This window comes from Sylvia atricapilla, chromosome 17, assembly GCF_009819655.1.
Source record: "Sylvia atricapilla isolate bSylAtr1 chromosome 17, bSylAtr1.pri, whole genome shotgun sequence".
Lineage (NCBI taxonomy): Eukaryota > Metazoa > Chordata > Aves > Passeriformes > Sylviidae > Sylvia > Sylvia atricapilla.
In genome coordinates, this window is record NC_089156.1 from 12199620 (window position 1) to 12224743 (window position 25124).

The following is a 25124-nucleotide window of genomic DNA, read 5'->3' on the forward strand; positions in this document are numbered from 1 at the left end:
CTGGGGCCAGCAGGTGATGCAGCAGGGGTTACAAATGACTCATCACAATTAGTAAGAAAACAGAGGGAACTGGTGACGTTGGAGCCCTGTGTGTTCACACCAGTCCCCACCCACCCTGCACAGAGTGTGACAAAACCACTCATTTCAGTTATTTGCTACTCTCTGGCTTTGGCTCATCGCTGCCAGACAGTTTCAGTCCTTGGGTCACTCACACCCCATCCAGGGGCAGTGTGGCAGCCCCCAGACACAGCTGGGGTTCCACTCACACTCTCACCCTGCTCTGCTGTCTGCAAGGCTGCGCTGCCCTTCAGAGGCACACTGAAGTTAAAGTGATGTGCCAGCAAGGTTTAGCCACTGCAAACCACTGCTGAGCGTTCCACCACTGCAAAACTGCTCCAAGTGTTGGCACTGCACAGAAAAATTTCCAGAAATCCACGTTTTAGCCCTGCAGCAGTTACAGGAAAGCGCCAGTCACCCAACCCGAGCGCCAGGGTTGTGTTGCAGGGTCTGCCTTCCAGCCTCCAGTGGATTTGGGATCTCTGCAGTTCTCATCACTGCTTCTAAGACCTGAAAAAGCAGGAAAACCCAGGTCTTATCTGGTCTGGGTTAATCACAGACAAATTTTCTATGTCAATACATCTATTGGGAACTCCAGATCCTGAAACAGATGCCAGGACCATTAAAAAGCCAAAACAAATGAAAGTTTCCTTAAAATCCAATTAAAAATTAAAATATTCTCAATGACTCCAAGGTGATTGTTTAAATTTTATCTTTTTTTGAAATCTTGCTATCATGCAGAAATGTCAATAATACGTGAATTCTGGCCTTTCCAGTTTCCCTCTGGACTTTCCAAAAGCCCATTTTGCATCACCAAGCCCAAATGAGACAGAATAAAAGTTATTAGAAACAAAAGCAAAACAAACAAGGCCCTTTCATCAGCCAAATACTAAACGCCCCCATCCCAACTACCACGTAAACTAGAATTTGAAAAAAGCCCAGTAGATTAAATGCTCAAAAGCACTTTTACTGTTAAGGTCTTATTTACTGCACCAGCTCCGTGCTGATGAGGCAGGCCCGATTCTTCCCTTTCTCATGTAAATCAGGAGTTCATAGAAAATCAGAGTTCTACAGACATCAAATCCCTGTAGGATCTGAGTCACACTCAGTGTCTGTGAGTAGTTAATGGCAAGATTATATTTTGCAATGCTAAAAGCCTTCATTTATTTATTTATTCTCTTATTTATGGATGGAGCATTAATGCTTTATGAAGGTATTTGAGGGTAAACGGATAGCTGGGAACGTGCTCTGCACAGACACAACAGCAGCAGGGGATGGAAAAAGTTCCAAACAGTCCTTTGAATTCCAATTTTACAGCACAATGCCGAATTTATAGATAGATAGCTGTGCCCTTTTGAAGGAACAAGCATCAAGACAGAAAACGAATTAAAATTTAATCTTATTGATTTCCACCAGCTCAATCTCAGGAGCAAGACGGACGCTGCTGCCTCCACTGCCTCCATCAAACCCAGTTTTTTCAGAGGGCTGACAGCAGAGCAGGGACGGGCTCCCGTGGCTGCTGGCACCCACAGGGGCGACGTGGAGGGACTGGTCGCAGCCCTGGGCACGCTGTGGTGGGTCACAGCACGAGGTGTCCCCTCCCTGGCACGGCAGAGGAGAGCGAAGTCACGCCACGTCCTGACGCGACCTCTCCCTCCCCGATAAATGAGCGCAGTGTTTCACAGAGAGCTGACGTGAGCTGGTTTGCAGGGACACGAGCACGGGAGCTGCTTTCAGTCTGCTGGGCTCTGAGCAGGACTCCTGTGGGCTCTGATGCATGGCAGGTCTGCAGGGGCCTCCAGCCAGCCACATCTGGCTCACAGATGGCACCTGTGGGCTCCACATCGCCGCAACAATCAGGGATATGGCACCTCTGCGCGCACATGAGCAGGAATTTTTGGGACACGCAGGTGACTTGGAGGAGAATTCACCCAGCCAAGCCGTGGTGGGCTGCTGGGTAGCAGCTTCCTCCAGGACACACTGCCAAGGAGAGCTCAGGCAGCCCTGAATGCCAGGAAAGGCACAGAACAATGCTGCTCTCCTCCCCGGGCTTAGCAAGAGATTTGGAAATTTCCCTTTAAAGCACAAAAACGTCTTCAAGCCCAGGTATGTTCCATCGATCTCAAGGCAAGGCGGACGCAAGGAATCCCGTGAACACCCAGTGGAATAAAGCTACAGCTAAAAATACACACAGCTGATCTGGCCTGGTTATGGGGATTTGAGGTGGAAGAAAGGCAAATTGTGTTGATACAATAACACGTCCCAGAAGTGCAAATTAAAGCCCTCAAGGAGGCTGTGTCACACCACCTCTGACGTGCCAGAACCAACAGGGATCAGTTTTCTCCCGCAGAGGAGACACTAAAATCACTCACAGGGTTTAATTTAGGAGATCCCCAATGTCTCCATCACTGTCAGCCTTTGGATCAGCTGAGGCATCCATCCCAACCTGATTTCCTCAGGTAGCTCTGTGCCACCCTGCCAGCACCCAACTCCTGCAGAGGAGCCCCCAAACAGCCAAAACTGTCCCCTGGGCTTCCCATAGCACTTCTTCAGGGCAATTGTAGCCCCCGTAACTGTTTTCAAACATCATTTTGTTTCTTAAGGACTGAGTACACTTTTGAAAATAGGACTCAAATGCTTCTGACAATGCTGCCCACTGCCTGTTCTCAGGTCAGTCCACAGACAGCACCCAAAACGTTAACTCCCATTCTCATAAATACTTTCAGAAATGGTACAGTCGACATTTTGGCTCAGATACACAAATGTGTGTTTTTCTGTGCTACACTGCAAAGATTTTCCAAAAAAGTACATTTTCTGGTACAGCAACTTCACAGCCCACCTTTGGACACAAGAGAAAATGGCTTTGGTCAGCACATAGCAGGGGAGAAGGCACCTGGACCTTGAGTATCAACTGTTCCTCTACAATGCAAGTCCCCTAAAAGCTTCCCAAACGCAACCACAACCTCAGAGTCCAGGATTTGACTGCAGTCAAGAGCAGCTTCTCTCCACTCTTTCCCAGTAGAATCTGTACAGTCACCTTTTTTTTTTTCTGGAAATCAATTACATGTCCAGCAGAGTGTAGCAAGAGGGGATTACAGGTCACGTTTTCCATAATTATCCTCTCCGACACCGAGGAACTTTTCAAATCATTAAGTAGGTCACAAGAGGGAACAGCAGCGTGATGGGCATTTAGCCTCAGAAAACCTGAATTTGGAGAAAATCGGATGCAGCCCAGCACCAGCCTCACCCCAACCCCTCATCCATAACCCAGCTCGGCGGTGAGAAAAATATATAGACTTCCCTGATGAACCATAAGCTAAAATTAGAAACCATTCACGCCTGCAAAGCCACAGCTATCGCCAAAAGGAAAGTAGGTCACAGAATGGCTGGCTAACTCGATTTTCCGGCTTTTCTAGCTGCTGTGTCCTCACGTAACCCCTCGTCTCCCATGGAGCGTTTTTGGTGGCTCCTTTGTTCGGGGGACAGGCGGCGGCGGTGTGCGGCTCCGGCCTGGCAGGAGCGGTGGGAACGGGCTCGGAGGAGCACAGACCCACGGCTCACAATAAAAACCAAGCCAGAGCCAGGCAGAAGAAGCCCCTCCATGAAGCTGCTGCCTCCCACCTGCTCGGGGATTGGCACAAGGGCTGGCTTGCTGCCCCTTTCCACAACGTTGCTCTTTAAAGATCGTTTCAGGCTTTGCCAGCGCTTCTGGGGCGCTTTTCCTTTCTCGCCTCCTCCCGAGGCCTGAATATCCTCTTTTTATTTGCATTTCTTGCCGTGCACTGCCTCCCTCGAGCAAGCCACAAGCCAAGCGATGCGAGTAAATCTGGCTTTCCTTCCCTTTGTGCCTGGGCTGGAGCCCCTGGCTCAGCCATTACCGATGCTTTTCCCACAACTAGACCTCTTAGGCATCCACTTCACTTTTCCATGGCACAGAAGAGGCAGAAAAGCTTAAAATTTGGCTCAGTGACCTTCCTCACTCTAAATTGACACATTTCTATCTGGCTTGCAGTCCTTTGCTCCTACCGACTCACCTTGCAATTAATTGTAAAGCTGCAGGTCAGCACAGGAGTGTCGGGGCCTCTCCCACGTTCACAGCTGGATACATCTGGAGGATCTGCTGCCATAAAACCCACCCTACAGCTGACCATCAGCCATGATTTTCCACCACAATCTCAATTGGCTCTAATCCCAAGACCCTTCCTCTTCCACCTTTCATCCTCCTGCCTAAAAAGAAGAGCAGTCACCCCTAAAATGCATCCCAAACATTCAATACACGAGAGGCTGAAAGCTGAGCCCATCAATGTTCCTTAGAAGAGCAATTACATCCTGATTCCCACCTCTGTCACTGGAGCCTGGACAAAGACAATCCTCAGCATTCTCTCCCCTCTGCAGCCCCAGCTCAGCCTCTCCCTGCTGTGACACTGGAGGGTCCTCCCACCCCTCAGCCATCACAGCAGGGCAGTGATGCTGTCAGCTCTCTGCTGCCCACAGACAGATCCTGTCTTCTCCAAAGGAGGAACCTGCCTGCAGCCTGCTCTGGTTTCTATCAAGCCAAAGGGAAGGTTGCTGGTTGGAGTCTCCTGCCCACAGGCGGGCTCCTCACCCACAACACGCGAGGGGACTTTACAAGAACAAGGAAGAATCACTGTTTGCCCATCCTTGGGATAATTCAGACATGGACACAGAACCAGATGTGAAATTATATAAACATGTGATGCCCAACGTGACCTTTGCTTGCTGGCACCCATCTGGAACGGGTGCATCCATCACAAAGGTTAATGGTGAAACTCCTGGCTCTAAGCTGGCTGAGATCACCCTAATACTGACAAAGGGATGCCACCAGCTCTGAGCACTGAGTGTGACAGTGTCCCAGTGTTACGGCCCTGGCCTTGGCAGGGGAAATGTGGAACTCCATGTTTGCCCTCCACAGTCTCTGCCATCACCCATGGGACAGGGCAGAAACACCAAGGGACCACCCTGAGTGGTGGTGAGGCCTGGAGAGCAGATCCTGCCTGCTGTGGAGAGGGTGGTGGGAGGGAATGTGTGACATTCTGCTGGCACGGGCAGAGACGAGAGGTGACAAAGCAGGACAGGGGACTGGCAGGACACCCAGCCCTGAGCCAGCTCCAGCTGATGGGGACTGCTACGATGCAGGCTGTTGGGGATGTGATGGCTGAAGATCACCTTTCCCTCCCACCTCACCTCCACCACCCACTTCTTCCCCTTGTAATGTGGTTCAGCTACACAAGAGTCTCCGAGGAGGATAGGGCTCAAATGAACAGGAATAAAAATGTCTGAGGGGTCACTTTTTTTGAGCCTCCCCCCTTGCACAGGAGGCACAAGCCATCTAAGCCCAGGACCCCCAGAGAGGGCACTTGGTGGTGGGAATGGCTTTGAGGAACACTCTGCACCTGCCCCCAAAGCCCAGGGCTGTGAAGCCATCACCAGCTGGCACTTGCTAATGCTTTAAACACATCGACCTCAGCCTTCACCCACTCACACAACAGACCGTGCCAGCACTGGGTTTCCTACTGCTCAGGCAGAGAAGCAGATGGAAAAAGGAAAACCAGGGAAATTGCACTGCCTGGGAGCGCAGGGTAGGCGATTTTTTATTTTCTTTTTAGGAGTCAGGCACCTGGATTTCTGCAGCTCCCAGTGAAATCGCAGGCCTCGCAATTCAAAATAATTAGCGACTGGTAGTTTTCCTTTTATGCAAAATCATCCTTTTTATCCAACACCTAAATGAAAATGAATATGCTTGATTATCTACCAAAGGGCCCAATTTCTGAGCATCGCTCCGATGCACACAGCAAAATTCATCTCTCCTCGGGCTGCTATTACAGGCTACGACTGACAAATGAGTGGTCAAGGCAGAGATCCAGAGCCAGGGATGCCAGCCTGACCTTTGTTAATGCTATTTACAGCATCAAATATCCACAAATCCAGCCATGGCTGCATCCACATCATTGCTGCTCCAGCCTGGGGGGCTTAGGGGCAGCCAGGAGAGCTCACAGCTGGCCTGCCAGTATTAGAGCACCAGAGATGTCACCCTCCATCCATGCAGCCCACCCACCATGTCAAAGCCCACCCCTTGAGGCAGCTTTCAAGCTGGTTCACTCCCAGGGGAGCAGAGAGGAATCTGAAGCATCTCTTGAACACTTCATCTCTAAGGCTGATCACAGGGAAGCCCCCAGGTAGGTTCTTCAGAAGATATTAGGGCTCATCTGCACCATCCTGACAGGGCTCCTGTCATTCCCACGCCTTCCACCCCGAAGGTAACCCCCAGGAAAACCCCCCACCTGATCCTAACCCACCTCCCCACCCCTGGCCACGGTGACATGGCACAAACACACATTTGCACTTCCATCATTTCCAGACTCACCCTGTTCTCGTCGTAGATGATCTGCACCAAGCTGCGATGTTTGGACTCGATAGGAGGGGGAGAGATGGGTTTTTCAGGCTCTGGTGGTTTGGCTGCTTCTTCCTCCAACTGTTGCTGTGGAAGGAGAAGGGGGAGGAGGAGGGTGAGTCACAGCAAGAAACGCAGCCATCCCCGTCCACACGAGCCTGTCTGTGGTGCCGTGACCGAGGCAGAAAGCGCCATGGTAGGAGACTTCCTGCGAGCCACGGGCAGGCTGGGGCTGGGGAGAGGGAGGAGAGCAGCCCCAGCCACGCAAGCGCAGCGCTGGCCTGCCCCAGGCACCGGCCCTGTGCTCGTGGGTCGGTGTGGTTTGGGTATGGAGGATGAGGACCTGCCTCAAAGGAGCCTCCTGGAACGGGCCCGAGGCTAGAAATAACGATTTTACTGCGAGCACTTTAAGTGAAACCACAGCTCCAGCCCGGCTCCCTGCTGCTACCTGCCTCTGGAGCTGCTGCTGCGTGCAGGGAGAGGTGGAGGAGGCAGGGGTGATGAGCAAGGCTGCTCTCCACCCTCAGCTTCACTTTTCAGTGGAGTGGTTGGAGGACATGCCTTGGGATGGCTGTTCTCCATGAAGCGACTCTTGGCAGCAGCCATCCCCGCGCTTCGGAACGTCACCGCGGTCGGCAGCCAAACCTGACATTCCACCTGCAGCTCCGTGTCCCCCGACACTGTGAGGTGGGAGGAGACATCCCAGCCCTTCCCCTAAGTTTGAGGAACTGCTCAGCTGAAAGAGGAAACCACAGATTCCTCCAGGCTCCTCCTGGGGCCAGCCTGTGAGGAGGGAGAGCGCAGCCGTGCGCGGCAGCTGCGGGGCAGCACAGGCACGGGAGAGGGAGCGCCTGTCAAAAAACGCTGAGGATTTTTTTCCCTGCTAGGCTCTGAATCTCCAAATCTTTGTAGGTTTGGTGTTTTTTTGTTTTTTTTTTTTTCTTTCTGCAGCTAAAGCATCCCCTGTTGAAGCATGAGGAATTTTGTACTAGGAAGAAAATGCACCTGGGACTTGGCTTGCACCAGAGGTGAGCACAGCACTGACCTCCCGCAGACAGCGGTGGCTGGTGGCCTGAGAAGAAGATGAGCATCTCTTCCTCCTCCCCATCATCTCTGCTCCTGCTGATGACACCTTTAGCACAGCAGGGCAGGAGGATGCACTTGAGATGAACCCAAGAAAGCACTTAAGCACCCAGACAGGTCTAATGGCTTGGCTGAGAAAACTCACACTCCTAAAATTGTGTTTCAATGGATGAAGCACTCCATGCTGTGGACTCCACCTCCCCACAGATGGATACCTCTCCTCATGGAGGGAAAAGCAGCAGCATAGAGAACAACAAAATACAGCCAAAAAAGCTGCTGTTGCCAGCCAGAGAGGGGAGCAGGCTCTGGCAGCACTGGAGAGCCCGTGTCCCATAAACTGGCATCACCAGTAGCCTTAGAGTTACTCCAGCCACGAGTGAGAACAGCCAGGAACTGCCCAGTGTGAACCATCTGCACCCTGGAAGGGGCTGAACCTTTCCCAGCACTGCAGGGATCTGTCCCCTCCTGCTGCAAACAGCCACACCACGGTGGCACACTGAAGGCTCCAAGCACAGGAGCATGTTCTCAGCCATGGCCACACCTCAGGTGGCCCAAAGCACAGGACAGGGGACAAGAGCTCCCTGGGAAGCCACGGCTGAAACCATGGGCTGCAAAGCATTTGGCATCAGCAAAAGAAGCACTTCCAGGACCTGCCAACTCTTCCCTGGTGTCCTCTTAAGGCACCCTATTACATATCCTCACTCCCACGGGATAAACTCTCAAAACTCCAAAGAACGAATCAGCAAAAAGGATCAGATACATTACTTCTCTTGGGGGAAATATTTGTGTTTTAAAAAAAAAAAAAGTCAAAGCATCCAAAACTTGGCTATATCGTTCTGGAAACCCACAAAAATTCTGCCAAGTGGTCGGGTGTGTAGCAAGGGATTTCAGATGAGAGGGTTTGATGTCCTATCAGGAAACGAAAGTTTGCCACTAAGTGGAGGCTCATTAAAACCAGCTCATTAGAAGAAAAAACACAAATCTAATTATAGCTGAAATACAGCAGAGAATTAAACTACTCGCTGTGGCATAGCACTGTATGGATATTAAAGGGCCAGATGCTGGGGTGAGGATGTGAGCAGGGGCTGGAGGCTGCACACTGGACTGCAGCCTGCGACAGCTACTCCTGGCAGCCGTGGGAAACGGCAACGCAAAATAGGTCAGGGTTCCCAGACAGGGACAAAGTGGATTTCTTAAAGGTCTGCAACAAAAGCCAGGCTGGGACTGTGACCTTTAGAGGGAGAGAGCGGGATGAGAGATGAGTCTTGACGGCTCCACACTCTCTCCTTCCTCCCAGCAGTGGCTGCCCAAGACCTCCCTCCTCTCCCCAAATAGAAGACAGGGAGCAGTGTTGGAGGAATGCAAAATGCCACCTTTAGCCACAGCCCTGGCTCCTACAGCCAACCCATTTCCAAGTGCAAGAGGTGCCTCCTCCAGGAAAGAGACCCTTTGGCTGGACCACTGCAGGCTGCAGCCCTGGTGGGAAGGTGGGTGACATTTCAGGAAGGTCCCATCCCTGCATGTCCCAGCTCCCTGCTGCAGACACCTGCCTGATGAAGCCAAGGCTGTCACACACACACCCCCAGCTGCCATCACCTGGGTACTGGGATGCTTCACCTCCCCGGGGAGAGCAGAGCCTTCCAGCCACAGGGCAGCTCTGAAAACCACTTTCAAAGAGAACACAGCCAACTCAAGCCTGAGGGCAAGGAGAAACCCTGGAGCTCTTCCACCCGGCCAGCTCCACCTCCATCACCAGGTGGGAGTGTTGTACTCCCGGAGAGCCCTTGGCTGAGCTCAGCGCCCAGGGAGGCTCAGGCGCCACTGCAGAGAACAGCCCAGCAGTTTATTTCTCCTTCAGATCCCCGGTACCGCTGCCAGGAATAAATGCATAAGGATTATCCTTCCCTGTCAGGAAGAGGGGGAGAGAGGACTCGGCGAGAGATTTAAGCGCATATGGCGCATGAATGAGCGGGGGATGGCTGACGGAGGTGGCCTCCTGCCAGGGGTGTGCAGGGTTTGGGGAAGGTTTCTCAGCTTGCTGAAGACGTTTGCTTCTTGCAAAGTCCAGGCAGAGCCTTCCCTGCCATTTTTTGGAACAACCAGAAAGAGAGAGAGATGGTGGTTGGTTGGGATTTTTTTTTTTTTTTTTTTGCACAGCCTTTCCATACAAGGGTATTTCATCACCCTGAGGCGGCCTCCCAAAGACAGAGGGGAAAAGCATTAGGATATTCTGGCTGCATCCAATTTCTCCCCTGCTCCAGTGACGTTCCTGCAGGAGCAGTATCTGTTCCAGGCTCATTGCTTTCCCTCACTCGTGCTCCTGCATTGACAGCTCAGATGCACAGATGCACAAAACGTTCCTGGAGCATCTCAGACAGGACCCCCTGCTCCAAAAACACTTCTTCCCAGATGTGCTAGCTCTGCTGGAGCACTGGGATGGGGAAGGCTCCAGCCAGAGGGTGAAGGAGGCCACAGTAGGGGAGGGTCAGTTTTGCTACCATATAACTTTGCCACCATGTGCCAAAAAAGAAAAAAAAAAAATAGAATAAAAGGAAAGGAAGGGACACCTTTACTGCCAACCATCACTTTCACCTTCTTTGCATTTAACAGAGCATTTTTGCGGGCAGGAAGAATCAGAAAATTTGTTCATAGGGAAGAAATAAAGCAACTGAGCAGCCAGCAATAAACCCCCCATTTCCTTATGGAAGGACAGTTTGATTTTAATGGCAAGGAGCATATGCCGCTCCTGTCAGCATCAGCAGCAGCTCCTCAGCATCCCTGAAAACTCAGGCAGAGGATCACTGGAGTTGTTAGTCCTCCCACCTGCCACGACAGGGACCTGCCCTGCCAGGTACATATCCCACCCAGGAAGCCTTTTTCCAGAGCAGGAAATGACCGTGATTTGCATTTCTTTCCTCAAATGTGAGTAAAAACTATGAACCAGCAGCCAGACTGCCAGGTGGGAGAGGACACCAACATCTTGTTTGAGCTTCCAGCGAAGGAGAGGGGAAGGGCTGCCTTCACCCAGCTCCCACCAAAGCCAGCAAGAGGAACCTCTGTGGTTTCCATCACTCCAGATGTTCCTCTGGGCGCCAGGAGCTGGCACACGGGGCTGCTGTCTCACACTCCCAGCACAGCTGCTTCTGCCCACTCTTGGCTTCCTCTCCTTAAGCACTCAAAAACCTCTGCAGATATGAAGCAACATATGCAAAAAAAAAAAAAATCTTCACATTAATTAAGCCATATTGTTTGAAAACAAAATGAAAATATTCCTGCTTTGTCTTGCAGGACAGAAAGGAACTGTGTTTGGTATAAGAAAATACAGATTTGATGGGGAAGAGCAAGTGTGTGCTCATTCTAAGGAGCTTCAACAAACAGCCCAAGTAGAGTTTCTGCTCCATTCCCAAATTCCTACTAAGCTACAACCTCTTGGGAAAGGTTATTCCTCTTGGGTAGTTTGGGATAAGCAGCCATCAGGGAGTTCAGAAACCCATCCCAAGCAAAGAAAATAAAGCAGCCAGAAAAAAAAAAAAGGCAGAGAAGTGATTTGCTTCAAGAAGTGAAAGCCCTTAAGTCTGTGGGTTTTTCCACGGACGTCCCTGAAGGTTTTGTCATATTAATCTCTTAATGGCTTTATGGTAATTATGTACAGGCCAACACCGAGTGGGTTATCCTTTCACTGGGAAGTGCTCCTGTGCAGGGTAAAGCTGCAGCCAGGAAGATCAGATTCAAATCCCTGCTCAAGCACAGCCCTGGCTGGAGCTGGATCAGATGCTGCTCAAGACTGCAAAGCTGGAAAGCCCCAGAGAAAGGGGACTGGATGCACTGGAAGGGTCATTTGGTCATTGCAGCAACATTTTAAACAGGCCAGAACTGAGTACTGGCAGCAACAACAGCACTGGGGAGAGAGAACTGCTGGAAAGGAAAAAGAAAAGACCTTGTGCTCTGCTGGGCTGTACAGACAACTCAGATAACCCAGGTTGTGCTTCCAGCTCTGCTGCTCACCACCTGCACATCCACTGCCAAGGCACTGAGGACATTTTTTTCTCTCTTTTAGGTTCTCTGACACGCAAAGAGCTGCAAGCTGGGTTTCCAAAGCTCCCTCACCTTGTGACTGCCAGCTCCAGACTGCAGGCACAGCAGCCACCCCCACGTCACACCAGGGAGCAGGGACACCACAGATGATCCTGGTGCACTGGCACTGCCACTTCCCCTCTGCGGCCACGCAGGGACAGGGACAGGGCGTGTGGCAGCACGCAGAAACGAGGACAACACGTTCCCAACCAGGCCACACGGCCTCTTACCTGCTTCTTCTTCAGCTTGGAGATCTGCTGCTCCACCATGGTGATCTCGCGGTCCACGCGGTCCATGTTCTGGATGAGCTCCTCCTTGGAGAGGCGGGCGGGCAGCAGCTCCAGCTCGGCCTCGGCGTGCGCGGGGCTCACCGGGGACACGGGCTCCAGCTTGCCAGGCAGCCCACGGTCCTGGGGAGGGTAAAACAGCCAGGTCACCTCTCTTCTCAGGTGAGTCTGGATCCTTCTTGCATCCTCACACAGCTCCCTGGCCCGTTCCCAGCCTTCTGAGATATACAGAACCCTCAAAGAAACCCCACCTGCTAGACTAGGGAGTAGCAGCTGTCAGATCACATCACCACAGTGCTCCACAACCTCCAACATCTCCAAAGGTTATTCACCCAGGACACGACAGCAGCTCTTCCTCCTGACAAAGCCTCAGAGGCTCGCACCGCCTTGAGGGCTGCTCATGTTCTTACAGGATCGATAAACCCATCCATATTCAGGAGTTCCCAGCACCACTGTCCCTTCAGAGGGCTCAAGGCTACATCTTCTCTGCAAAAATGGGACACCACGTCCTCCTCAGACAGTGCCACACAGACAAGAGCAGCATGAACCACGCTGAAGGAGAAGGGGCTAGGAGGGCAGCTCCTGGGAGGAAAGAAGCCTCTTAGCTCCCTCATGGCCATCTCTCTCCATCTCCTCCTGAACCCTGGGGATACTCTGAGTGTTGGATGTTGAATGCATCCATCCAAACATGGAGAAAAAGGGGATAGGTGAGTCAAGATAAAAATAGACCGAACTGATGTTTTTCAAATTCCAGCTAAAGTGGCTTTCAGCTCAACAAGACCCTTCAAGTCAGAGACTGGAGAGATCAGCAAAATCTCTGTGGCCATGACAAGGAGCAGCTCCAATGGCCCCAGGCTCAGGGAAAACACATCAGAACACTCAGCTTTGAAACAACCCAGCAGTGCAGCAGCTTTGCTGAGCCCAACTGGCCGGGGCACCAGGAGCATCCTGCAGCCACCCTGCCTCTCTGCAGGCCAAGGAGCCCATTTCTGCCAACACAAGCTGCGTGCCTGGATGAGCCTGCCCACCAGGGATGAACACACCTGGGATGAGGCAGCTGTTTAACAGCCACACAGATGGGATCACGGCACACCACCAGCCTACCCTGACCTCTCTGGCAGCCGCCCAGCGCCTTAATTAAAAGTTTATCCATTCATTTGCCTGGTGAGTGGATGGATTTCTTTCCCTGGAGGGGGAGAAGAGGAGCAGTGGCTCCGTTTGTAACCCTAAACCACTGCCAGGCTGGGCAGCCAGCACACTGCAGCTGCTGCTGAGGGGAGGGGGAAGGCAAACAAGGGAAGAAGTTCACACAACTTTGCCACCCTCACTACAACAGCCCTGAAGAGAGCCAACATTGTTCTGCAGCAGCTGGTGCTGAGCACTCTCCTCTCCGTGCTGACACCCGTGAAAGCTCAAGGCTGACCCTCTGCCCAGGCTGCTCCTCCTGCCAGGATGGAGCTGGATGCTGGCTTGTGGACCCCAGGCTCGTGGATGATGGCTCTGGGTTACTCACCAGCCTTGCTGCAGCTGATGCTGAACGTGGTGAGAGTGCAGATACCACTCAATGCTGCTCAGCACCTCAACAGCCCCTGCTGTGAGCCCTGCACCCTGTCCACCAACACCCTTCCCACTGCTGCCATCAAGGGACAGAAAGCAAAGGAGCACCCCAAAACTCCTCTCTCACCATCCTGCCTCAGCCCCATCCAACCCCGGGAGCACAAAGGCACCAGAAAGGTTCAGCTGGTTGTATCCAGCATCCATTCACAAGACAAGCTAGAAGAACAGGAGAGCTTTCTGGAGAATCCTGAAGATAAGATCTCGTCTTGTTTTACTTTCCCAGCATTAGACATCAAAAATGGTCAGTCTGCTGCAGTGGGAAGTCCTTGTGTTCTCCACAACTGGGGTTTTTTTGTGGTTTTGGGTTTGTTTTTTTTTCAAGACAAGATGAGCAGGACAACCACAAGAAGCAAAAAATAAATTAGGTGTTCATGAAATCTCGTTCAGATTAAGGCACAGGAAGGGGAAGTGGCAGTGGCTTGTAGGTGGGTAGGTTTTTCTAAAGGAAAGGAAGCTCCCTGCCAAAAATGCAGGAGAGAAAGGCTCCTCACTGTGCACATAAAACAAATGATCCTTTATCACATCTGCCAGTATGCAGGACAGGGCATTCCAAACCCCTACTTGGCACAAAACAAACCAAAACTTGGAAACCCGGTTCCTGATTACATTTTTATTTTTTACCTTGCAGAATCTGAAGGGAAAGAGCAGCAAAGCTGAGTAAGGGAAATAGCTGCAAGTCACAGCAGAAACATCCTTATTGTCTGGTATTAGGAGATGATTACAGCAATAGAGAGAGGCAATGTGTCCTTGGACCTCACATACTGGGCACTGTCATGTCACAAGCACCTCTCTAAATCAACTAAATGACAAGCAGCAAAAAAAAGGAAAAATCAAAACTAAAGGGAAAAAAAAAATCTTGTCTGTGTAGTGCTGACATCCAAAAAGCAGAGCTCTCTGATTTATGGAAGGCATCAAGAAACCCTTATAAATCACAAAAGTGGGTTGAAAAGAGGTTTGCAAAGACCAGAGCCCACTCAGAGCATGGGGAAGACCCCAATGGTCAGAGATATTTCAACTAGTGCTCTGCTTCCTACAGCTCTCAAGAAACCCTCAAAGTATATTCCCCTGCTCCAGACAGTGTCATACCCTGAGCAAGTGCAGTGTGAAATGTGAAATTCTTCTTATTAACGTGAAGTCACAGACTTCCAAACCAGCGAGAGCCGCGAGAGGTGGAATAAATCTGCTGGAGGGAAGGAAACAATTACTGCATTACTCAAGTTGATATTTTCTCAGTAATTATACTGTTTCCATGTGATTTGTTTTTACACATGGCTAACAGCTACTGCAGCTCCTGTTTATCCCTGGCCCTGTTTTGTGATTTATATGATAACAAGGGTGGGTGTGAGGGGGGCAGAGGCTGCACAAACCTCCCCGCGGCAAGAGGAGGTGCTGGCACTGAAGAAAACAATTATCACTGAGGAGGTTGTCAAAGAGCAAGGCCAGACTTTGGGGTAGGTTTCTTCTACATGCTTCGGAATAAAAATTCCCCACACAGCTAATGGATCAAGCCTGCTATTCACTATTATGCAGTGACTTCAAAAACATGCAAGAAAAAGAGGAAGGAAAAGGATAAGCCAACTGCCTACTGATGCCTTGAAGCAAGTAAGTCTCCAGGTAGATTTGATGTCCCTGCCTTCAGACACACCAACATCTGGTCCACAAGAAAAAAAAAATCACACTGGGAACCCCAAACCTGGTCCCAGGACACACTGGAACCTGCACCATCTCCAGGTTATTTTGCATCTCCACCTGCTTATTTTGCATTACTGACCCAGCTTGTGATACTCACAGAGAAGTCAAGCGAGCTGCAAGGAATTAAAAAGGCATCTGTGCCCTGCTTCAGCTCAGCACCTACAGCTGGATGCAGCCCAGCCTTCCTGAAGGGCCATTTTTCCTCTGCTGCTTCCCACCCTCAGGAGACAGCAGAGCACTGGCTCCGCTCCATCTGCACCTACCTCCTGCTGCAAAGTGCATTTTGACCTTGCTGATCCCTTGAGTGCAGAAAAACTCCACAGTGGGGCTCCCAAACCTCCACAGCCCATCGGTGTGTCCCCAGGAGCAGAGCTGCATGCCTGGGATGAGCCTCAGGATCTCCAGCACAGCAAACACATGAGATGTTTGCCCTACATCTCATCCTCGGTGAGCCCGGGTCTCTCTCTGCCTCCCTAATCCAGATCATTAGTGATGCTCCCCCAAGCCCAGGACAGAGATTTAGGGATGCCAACATCATCTCTTCCACAGTCTGTTCACTTTCTAATTATCAGCCAGCAGCAGCGTTTCCTGCTGGAGCACCAGGAGGGATTAAGAGGTGTTATCTTCAACTCCTGCCCACTCACACATCTCATGTCCTCACGGGCTGGAGAAGATTGCCAAAGCAGGCAGGATAGGCTGTGGCCACTCAATTTGTGCTCAAATTAATTCCCAAAAAAAACTTCACATTAAGTTGTGATCAGGGGATCTCCTTGTGGGGATGCCTCCACCACCTGAGCCTCTCACAGCAGCACTGAGCCAGTGAATATTCCAGCACCACAGCAGCCAACAAACCCCCAAACCCCATCCATGTGGGGTCACACTGCAGAGCCAGCAGCTTGTCCTCCTGTCCAGGAGCCCAGGGATGAGCAGCACCACACTCCCTGGGATGAGATACCAGCAGGAAAACAACACCCCACTCCTCCACCAGGTAAAAAACATGCATATAAAACTCGTAAGTGAGCCAAAGACTGACTAAAGGAATTTGGTTTTTAATTGGAAAAGTGTCCAACACATTCTGACATATCTTAAGCCCCGGGATGACAGCACTGACAGAGGGAAAAAGTTATGGAGCTGAAAACTAATGTCTCGTTTCCCCAGGGAAATGCACAAGTACAAAAAGTCAGGGAGTCCGAGCAGTGAAAAGTACATCGAGTTACTGCAATTCTTTTGTTCATGACCATCTGCTGTGCTAACGACTCTTTCTGCAGCCTGGCCCTCCAAAGGAGGTTTTAATTCCTAAATACTGCTGGGCTCCAAGGGCTGCTGAAGCTGGCTGGAGACGGGGGTGTGCTCTGGGGAGCACCTGGGCTGCTGCTCACCAGCCAGGAGCACATGGATCTTCTCCTGCAAGGGCAGCCAGTGCTCCCGAGGGATGCCAGGTGTGGGACCATCATCCACCTCCTTCCTCCATCCCCACTCTCCATGGATGGCAAGTGCAGAACAGGGATTGCTTTCACTGGGTGCAGCCCACTACGTGCTCTCATGGGAATTCATGAAGCTGGAGACCAAGGAGCTGTCTGAAGACAAAACTTGGTGGTTGTTTGGTTGTTTTTTATTTTTATTTAATTTCTTTTTTTTTTTTAAATCAATCTGACTTTATGAGCAGGCCCACGAAATTCCTTTCCTCCGTAATCCAGCTGAATTCCGCGCAGATAAAGCAGAAAGCATCCCAACAATTTCTAAAGCTCGCACGAAAGTAGGTCAAAAAACTTCCCCGATGTTTCAACAGCTTGAAGCAATTTCATTGCAAAACCAGTACCAAATGCTGACCCCTCCCTCTCTGCCTCCTCTCCCCGGCAGATTTACGAGGGTGGTAAAACTTCAGCCAGCCAGAGCCTCAGTTAACTGCAGTCACCAAATTCTTGTATCTGGGCTCACAAAATTCACTAAAGAACCTTTCCGCGGGGTTACAGCCAGCACATGCTGCCTCTGGGTCTCAGCCCCGCAGAATTCCACCAAACAGGAGCTCAGAGGCAGCCCAAAATAACGGGTCAAAGCGGGAAAACCTCACCCAGGCAAACTCCCAGAGCCGCCGAAGGCATTACCCGACAAATGGATGCTGTGCCTTCCATTCCCTTCCTGCGTTTCCCCATTAGTGGATAATAATTGCGTTGAATGCGAATGTTCCCCACTGACTTAGAGGAGTGATGAATTCTCACCTACCCATCTACTCATTACGATGAAGGAGCTAATTGCTCCACCTCTCGTTGAGAATTCCCCAACACTGCCTACTCTGCATCCTTGGATTTTTCAGCTGACCTTAAGTTTCTTCAAGCAGTAACTGTCTGCAATGAAATTTTCCATGCTGAAAATCAGCTTCAGGCATTTTCAGTCTTTTTTCTTTTTCTTTTTTTTTTTTTCCTAAACAGGGAATTTCAGCCAAAACAACTCTGTCACTTCCAAGAACAAGTTTACAAGAAAATATGCCTTTCTGCAACATTCAGAAAGATTCTGGGAACTTTTTCTTTGAGCATCTTCAGTACAGTTGATACATCTGGTAAGACTCTCTGCCAGCAATTTGCCTTTTGTTAACACTGAAAAAAGTGTCCAAGCCAAAGGAAAAAAAAAAAATTAATAAAAATCTCATCTTGGTGCTTGCCTTAGGGGAATGACTTGGAACTGAGCAGGCAAAGCAGAGTGGTTCTGGGAAGCTGCAGAAAAAGGCATTGCACTTCTGCAAAGGGAAGGATAAAGCTGAGCTGGAAGGACCATGCTGGCATCTGTGGAGCATTCCAGGCCAACAGCAAGTCCCCTAAAAGAGCTGTGAATAAATGAGCAGGTAAAGAAAGCCCGAGACCACCCACCAGATGATAAGGATGGAGCAGTGCAGCCAGGGACCCTCTGAGCACAAAACAGAGCCTGTCCCAGGCACAGAACAGGGGCAGGTACAGCAAACATGGGCAGGACAAGTTAAGGTTATCAGAGCAGCCCACAGAGCAGCAAGCTCTTCCACTCCTCCATCTGCAACTTTAATGCCCTGTCAGTAACTTGCTCAGCCAGCAGCCCCCCGTGCTGACACTGCACACACCAGCCCACTGCTGAAGCCTCTGAAAAAGGACCAAACCAGGAAAAACGCCTCCGATTACGTGAGGAGCCAAGGCAGCGAGGGAAATTTTTTAATTGCCCAATTTGGCACTCAGCCAGGCAGCGGGGTGACCCCCGGCTGTAGAACCACATTGTAAAGGCAATGGGGAGCTCATGGCAGAGCCTGGCTCCCTCTTGCTGAGACTCAAACCTCCCTTGGCACTCCCTGGGGTCAGCCGATTTCACAGGAATCTCTGAACCATCACCAGAGCCTGTTTTTACATTTCTACTTGTGCCTGCTGCTCAAGGAGTCTCTTTAGGGAGTCACCTGGAGGTGCAGGCACAATCCACAAACCTCCTGTAGGAAGCACCTTGTCACCTAACCCAACAAACCTCAGGGGAGTGGAGCACTCACTCCATGCCTTTGAAAGCTTTTGCCTCCTTTTTTTTCTTTTTTTTTTGCAATACCACTCATCCTTTTTCAATTACCACACGCAGTAAAGCAAGCTCTGGGTCTTTCCAGCATGTCAACCAGGCAGGGATGAAGCTTCAAGGTCCATGTTAATCTCAGCAGGCAAGTTTCCTCTGACAGAAGACATTGGAATAGTCCTTGCCAAATCCCAGCTGTCCCTCAAGCAGGTAGAAAGCCCTCCAGGCCTAGATGCTGTGTGAAAAACAAGCTCAAGTGTTGTAAAAAAGGCTTCTGCAGAAAAAAATTTCATTTTTTTTATACCAGTGTAATACTCCAGCGAACAGCACAAATGCCATTCCACTGCTGGGAGAGTGCCTACATCCACAGCCATCAGTCCTGCAGAAGCAGGAGCTGGGCACTACATCCTCTTACATCTGCTCTCTGCTGAGCATCCCCTCAAAAATATATCATTTCACGCCAACTGGAAAAGCTACGTCAGCCAAAAAAGCAGGCGGGCAACCAGTCAGCAGGACTGGAGCCACTGCAGCGTCATGTGCTGGAAAGGAGGGGCTGGATCCTGAGCCAGGCTCAGCACCAACACAGCCAAGGCTGGGCTGGGGTACCACAGCCCCCTTTGGATGGCTGGGAAGGGCAGCACACAGCAGGGACACGCCAGCAAACCTCCTCCTCTGCTTCCAGGAGCTCCACAGCAGGGACACACCAGCTAAACTCTGCTTCCAGGAGCTCCACAGCACGGACACACCAGCTAAACTCTGCTTCCAGGAGCTCCACACCAGAGATACACCAGCTAAACTCTGCTTCCTCTGCTTCCAGGAGCTCCACAGCACGGACACACCAGCTAAACTCTGCTTCCAGGAGCTCCACAGCACGGACACACCAGCTAAACTCTGCCTCCAGGAGCTCCACAGCACAGACACACCAGCTAAACTCCTCCTCCTCTGCTTCCAGGAGTGACTGGTGGGGTGCTCCCAGGTGGGCTGTGCCCCAGGAAGCTCCAGCTCATTCACTGGGCGATGCCAGGTGCATCCTCCAGCACACGAACAAAAAAGATGCAGGGGGAGGGAAAATCCACCGCGGCAGCTTCTCCAAACCTCGCTGATTTAAAAATAAAAAAAAAAAATTGAGGGGAAATGAAAAGACAAAAGCCCTTCTCAGCCTGGTGTTATCAAGCAGAGGAAATGAGACTTCTAAAGCTCCCATTCAGAGAGGAGTGGGGGAGAGAAATCCCACTCCAGACGCACTTGAACGAACAGCTTTTGAAATTGAAATGTTGCTCTTCAGAAACATTTAAATTTCCTCCTATTGCCAGGGAGGAGGCAGGAGGCCGAGGAGGAGCAGGGACTCCTCAGGCACACACAGCCCGGCGGGATACACACAGGGCAGCCCGGTGAACAGGGATTTGTCTGCGAGTTCATCAGGATGGCACACAACATCAATAGTGGGAAGTTGGCTTGAAGGGGAATCAGATTGAGAGGGGAGGGAATGAATGATTGAAGACAGCTCTATTTAACCACCACTGCTGCAAGTGAGATACACTTAAAGGCAGCTCACATTCCTTCCCTCCTTCACAACCATCACCCAAAATTATTTTCCCCAAATCCCGCAGACTGAGCTGCCTACTGAGGAGGAGACCGATGGAAAAAGGAAATGCAAACAAGATCTAAAATGGTTTGAGCAGCAGCTGAGGTGTGTTGTGGGACAACCCAGACCTCCTCTTGCATGCAAGAGCCATTGCACCAAGATGAGGTCACCCACAACTCTCCCAAAACTCACGGCAAATCCAGCACAGGATGACGAGTCCCAGCACCACAGCCCCGTTCAATCCCAGCAGCTCCAGCTCCAACTGTGCCACCAAACTGAAGTAACTGCTCCCAACTGAACCCAAGGAGCTCACCTGCCACCTGCACGTCACCACCTCCTTGCTCCAATGTCTCCAGGGTCACCTAACGGACAGCTTCATTCTGCCCGTGCCCTCAGGTAGATGAAGCAGGACATCAAATACCTCTCTGCTGCAAAAACCATGAAGGACACAGCTGAGGGCAACACCTCTGCCTGAGGACTCCACCAGCAGCCTGAGAGCCCCCAAGGCCACCCAGAGCACATCCACTGACCATCCCAAACAGCCCCAGACCTCGGGACACACGCAGGAGGGGACACGGGTGGGACAGGGGTGGGACACAGCCCCAGCTGCTGCTGTCAGCACCCCGGCAGGATCCGTGCTGACAGGAGCACGGCCAAAATCAATGCTTTATTGTTCCCATAATTGTGCAGACACGTGGAAGGGGCTGCCTCGGTTTGAGGAGCCATTTCCTCCCCTGCTCCGCCTGGTTTTCCATCAGGAGGTCACATCCTGTGGCGTGGGGACAGCGCTGGCTGCTCCCAGCTCCATCCCCGGCCAGCGGGGCAGGAGGGTGAGGAAACAGCATCCCCCAGCACCAGGAAACACAGGCAGGTGCTGCTGCAGATCTCAGCTGGCAGCCAAGCCCTGCACCTCCACACGCCCAGGAAAACACGCGGCACAAACCTTACGTGAGTTTTGGGTTTCCATGGAGAGTTTATTTCTGCTGTAATAACTCTCCCCCCATGCAGGAGTTACAGATGGTCGCAGGGTGTCTCAAATGTATCACACCTTCAGCATCACCCAGCTCTGTGATCAGAGCCAGACTGACCACAGAAAAACCAAAAACCACCGAGAGCACGGGACAGAGCAGTTCCCAAAGGCTCGGAGCAGAAACACCATTTCTACCTGTGAATGGCTGTGGGAGCTGCTCAAACCACAAAGCTCTGCCCAGCCTGTTCCTGCAGAAAGCCATGAAGCACCTCTGCTTCCCCAGACCAGAGCATTACAGAAAAACCTGAACGTCTCAGCTCCCAGAGCAAGAATAAGCCCACAGTGAATTTGTTATTATCTGTTAGCAAAGCAGCAGCTTCCCACCAAGGCTGGAATTTCCATCTTGGTTTGGCAGGCATAGGGCTGTGAAATGATTACTGTGTTTACTTTTCCTTTGCTAACTATAAAATCCCATTCCACTGCCCTGCCAAGAATGACTGAAGCTAATAAAATTCAGGCATTTGGAAGAAAGCAATAATAAACCTCCCTTTTGGGGCCTTTATGATGAAATTTCCCCACTCCAATCAGTGATTATGCTGCATTCATGAACACTAGTGATGTCTCCAAGTGCACCCAGATTGACTCAAATCAATATTTAGCTTTGCTCGAGACTGGGAGTCTTTCTCCTTGTGGCAGCTGAAGGCAGAATCACTGAACAGGGCTAGAAGAAGCCTTTGAAAAAAACAGCTTACAAGAATAGGAAGCAGCATATATAAATATACAGCTATGTATTGGTGTATTTATATATATAAAAACGTAGGGCGTTCAATTCTTAAAAACTTACAAAAACTATACTCACATGAATTCAGGAATTTACAAATCTGTCTCCAAACATACTGAAAGCCTTTCATATAATGCACTGTATGTATTTATATACACACACCTGCCTATTCTTTAGGAGTTCTCAGTGTTTGAAAGCCTGCAATGTTCCTGTGTTTACATCTGCCACTCTGTCTGCCGCTGAGGCAGAAACACATTAGCTGCTGGGGGCAATCTGTTCTACATCATACCTGAGATGGCTGGCACGAGATAAAATAACACAGACCTGAAAACCAGCTTGAAATAAAAGCCTGTGCTTGGTTTGGTCACGTAACCACGTGGGACAGCTTCATCTGCACAAGGCAGTGGTTCTTTTTTAAGCAGTCATGGGAATAACAGCGTCCAAAGTGGAGATCAGGAGGCAGAAAAGATCACTGCTGCTCCTCAGGGAACAGCACAGGAGGAGAGGAATCAGACCCTGTTGGGGCAGTGACCAGAGCACGTTGCTCAGAGTCAAGCCTAAGGAAGCATTACTGAACAGGCAGAGGACACAGTGCCAGGGCAGCAGAGAAATCTGCTGTGGGCATGCGCTGGAGCAGGATGTCACGGGCTCTGCAGCCCTGGGAGAATCCCTCAGGATGCAGCAGAGGACTGGGAAACACCACAAATCTCCTTCTCTCCTGCTTGGCACTGCCAGAGGACAGTGTGCTTCTTCCTCTCAGGTGCAGGATTAAGGCCAGATGAAGGCAAGCAGAACCTACAGAAAATGCTCTGTCAGAGCACTAAGATGACCAAAGAGTAACTAGACAGAGGTCAGGACTGCAAGGAGGTGGTTCAGGTCATTTCATCCCACGTTGCATCTCCCCCACTGATTTCTACTTTTGCTCCTGGGGTAGGACAGAGCACATTGCTCCCACCCTGAGGCAGCCCATTTCCAAGGACAGAGGGAACAGGCTCCACTGCGCTCTCACTCCTTATCCTCCTGGAAAAAGGTGCCAAGAATTAGAATTACATTTTTCGAGAGCAGCAGAACAAGCCAAGGGCCTGTCAGCTTGTCCTAAAACAACCCCTCTCTGCTCGCCGAGCACGCAGCCAGCATTCCTGACACACTGCAGCGTCCATCGCCCCCCGGCCCCCCCATGCAGCACCGGGCTGCAGAGCCAAAAATCCCTCTCAATGTGCTGTGCCTAAAACACAGCCAAGGAGTTTTTCTGTTTAAAAAGCAAGTTTAAGTCCAAAAGAATGGAAGTTCTCAGCGAGTGATTTTAACTAGGCCCTTTGGCACTCGACAGTTCCTCTCTTGTTATGGATGCTAAGGGTGTTGTTAAGAGATGAGGCTCCACGAAGCACAAATGTGAAGTCACAGAGCTTTAGCAAGGGCTGTTGCCATGTTCAGTATGTTATTACAGCTCCATCACCACAGGCACAAAGAGCAGCACCTCATCTCTGCCAAATCCATCTCTGAAATCACTCCCCCACTCCATCCCCTCGAGCAGCAGCAGGCAAACACCACTGATTGCTGCTGCATCTTCTCCACGGCTTCCACCCCACGCTGGGAAGGAAGGTATTAACATGAAATACCCTCCTGCTCACAACACAGCACCCAGAATCAATCTGATGGGTGCCACAACTCATTGGCTTTTGTTGTGCGAGTCAGGGCTGCTGATGGGCTGCACTTCCCAACCATGGAGAAGTACAGTGCCAAAACATGTGCTCGGTGCTGTAGGTCCATGGAGAAGTCACCCAAGCTGCTCCCAGGAAGTGCCTTGGGTAGGAGGGGCAGGCAGGGATGCTGAACACCATCTGTGAGATGGATGTGCTTGCGAATTGGTAACAACCTCCTGCTGCTTGGTCACCTGCACTGACTGGACAGATCCCACATAACCCATCCTGGAATGTGCCTGGCTCTGGTGGGAGTGGGAGCAATGCTCTCTGCCCAGCAGCACCCACACCTCCTCCCAGAACATGAGGGAAAAGAAGAAAATCACACCAGGATGAGACTGCAGGCATGGACAAAACAGCCAGGATGTCCTTGTTACCAGGACCAAATCCTTCCCTTGACTTCTATTCCAGGAGAGGGGTTCTTTTTTAACACAAATGAACAGAATCTGTTGAGCACAGGCAAAAATGGTGGTTGGTATAGCCGTCCTCACCCCACACCATCCTCATGCTCTGCAGACCAGCATCAGTTCCCGCATACCATCACTATTTCCTAAGTCCCACCGGAAGACTAACGAAGTAGCAAATTAGCTCTCCTCCCTTATCCATTTCCATGACAAAACAAGGCACATTAGAATTCTTGCTATCAGATGAAACAGATACATACAACACATACAAACACTCCAGAGATGGATGGAGAAGAAAAGCCCCCATGAATGCACACAGCACACCCAGCTCAGCTAACTGCCTGCTGCAAGCACAGAGCCAGAAATATTTCTTCCAATTACAGGGGTGAGGCACACAAAGTCAGGGGACTTTTTTTTCCCTCCAGCAGATCAGGTGAGATGTCGCACTGCACAAGCCTTGTAACGCTGCCTGAGTGGAAGAGAAAAGTCCAATTATGTAAATGATGAAGCAGGTTCCCCAGAAGCAGTCAGCCTTATCACGCCGTCCTTCGCCGCCGCTGTGGCTTGAAAGGCAATTTAAAAGGTTGTTTTGGATGTCGGTCACCACAAACGAGTTGAAGAAGTGTGAAACAACCTGTGCTTGAGGCACCATCAGTTCTCCTGCTGGTTTTCCAGCTGCACTGAGCCTTGGCCCTGCTGTCTGTGGCTCGAGGATCACTGCAGGCTGCAGCAGACAGGGCAGGGGAGAGCCCAGCTGCAGGCAGCTCAGGGAAGGGTCAAAGGTTTTTACATCCTGCCTCTGGATGTTTCTGCAGCCCACGAGGGCTTTTCCTGCCATCCTCGAGCCTCTCAAGATCATAGTTCAGTTCTCTGGCCACAGGAACTTCAGCTGAGAAATGGAACAGACCCAGTTGTCTTGCAATCATGGCGCTCCTTCCCTTCACGCCTC

The 25124-nt window shown here is 50.9% G+C and overlaps 1 protein-coding gene across 1 annotated transcript in view; it reads right to left on the reverse strand.

The window, feature by feature from the left end:
• The window catches only part of NCOR2 (nuclear receptor corepressor 2), a 176172-nt gene that overhangs the window by 122167 nt on the left and 28881 nt on the right, over window positions 1-25124 (reverse strand). The window contains exons 4-5 of the mRNA XM_066331748.1: window positions 11857-12036; window positions 6443-6556 (exon numbers count right to left, since the gene is read on the reverse strand). Of these exons, the coding sequence (XP_066187845.1) occupies window positions 6443-6556; window positions 11857-12036 (294 nt within the window). The remainder of the gene's footprint in view (window positions 1-6442; window positions 6557-11856; window positions 12037-25124) is intronic.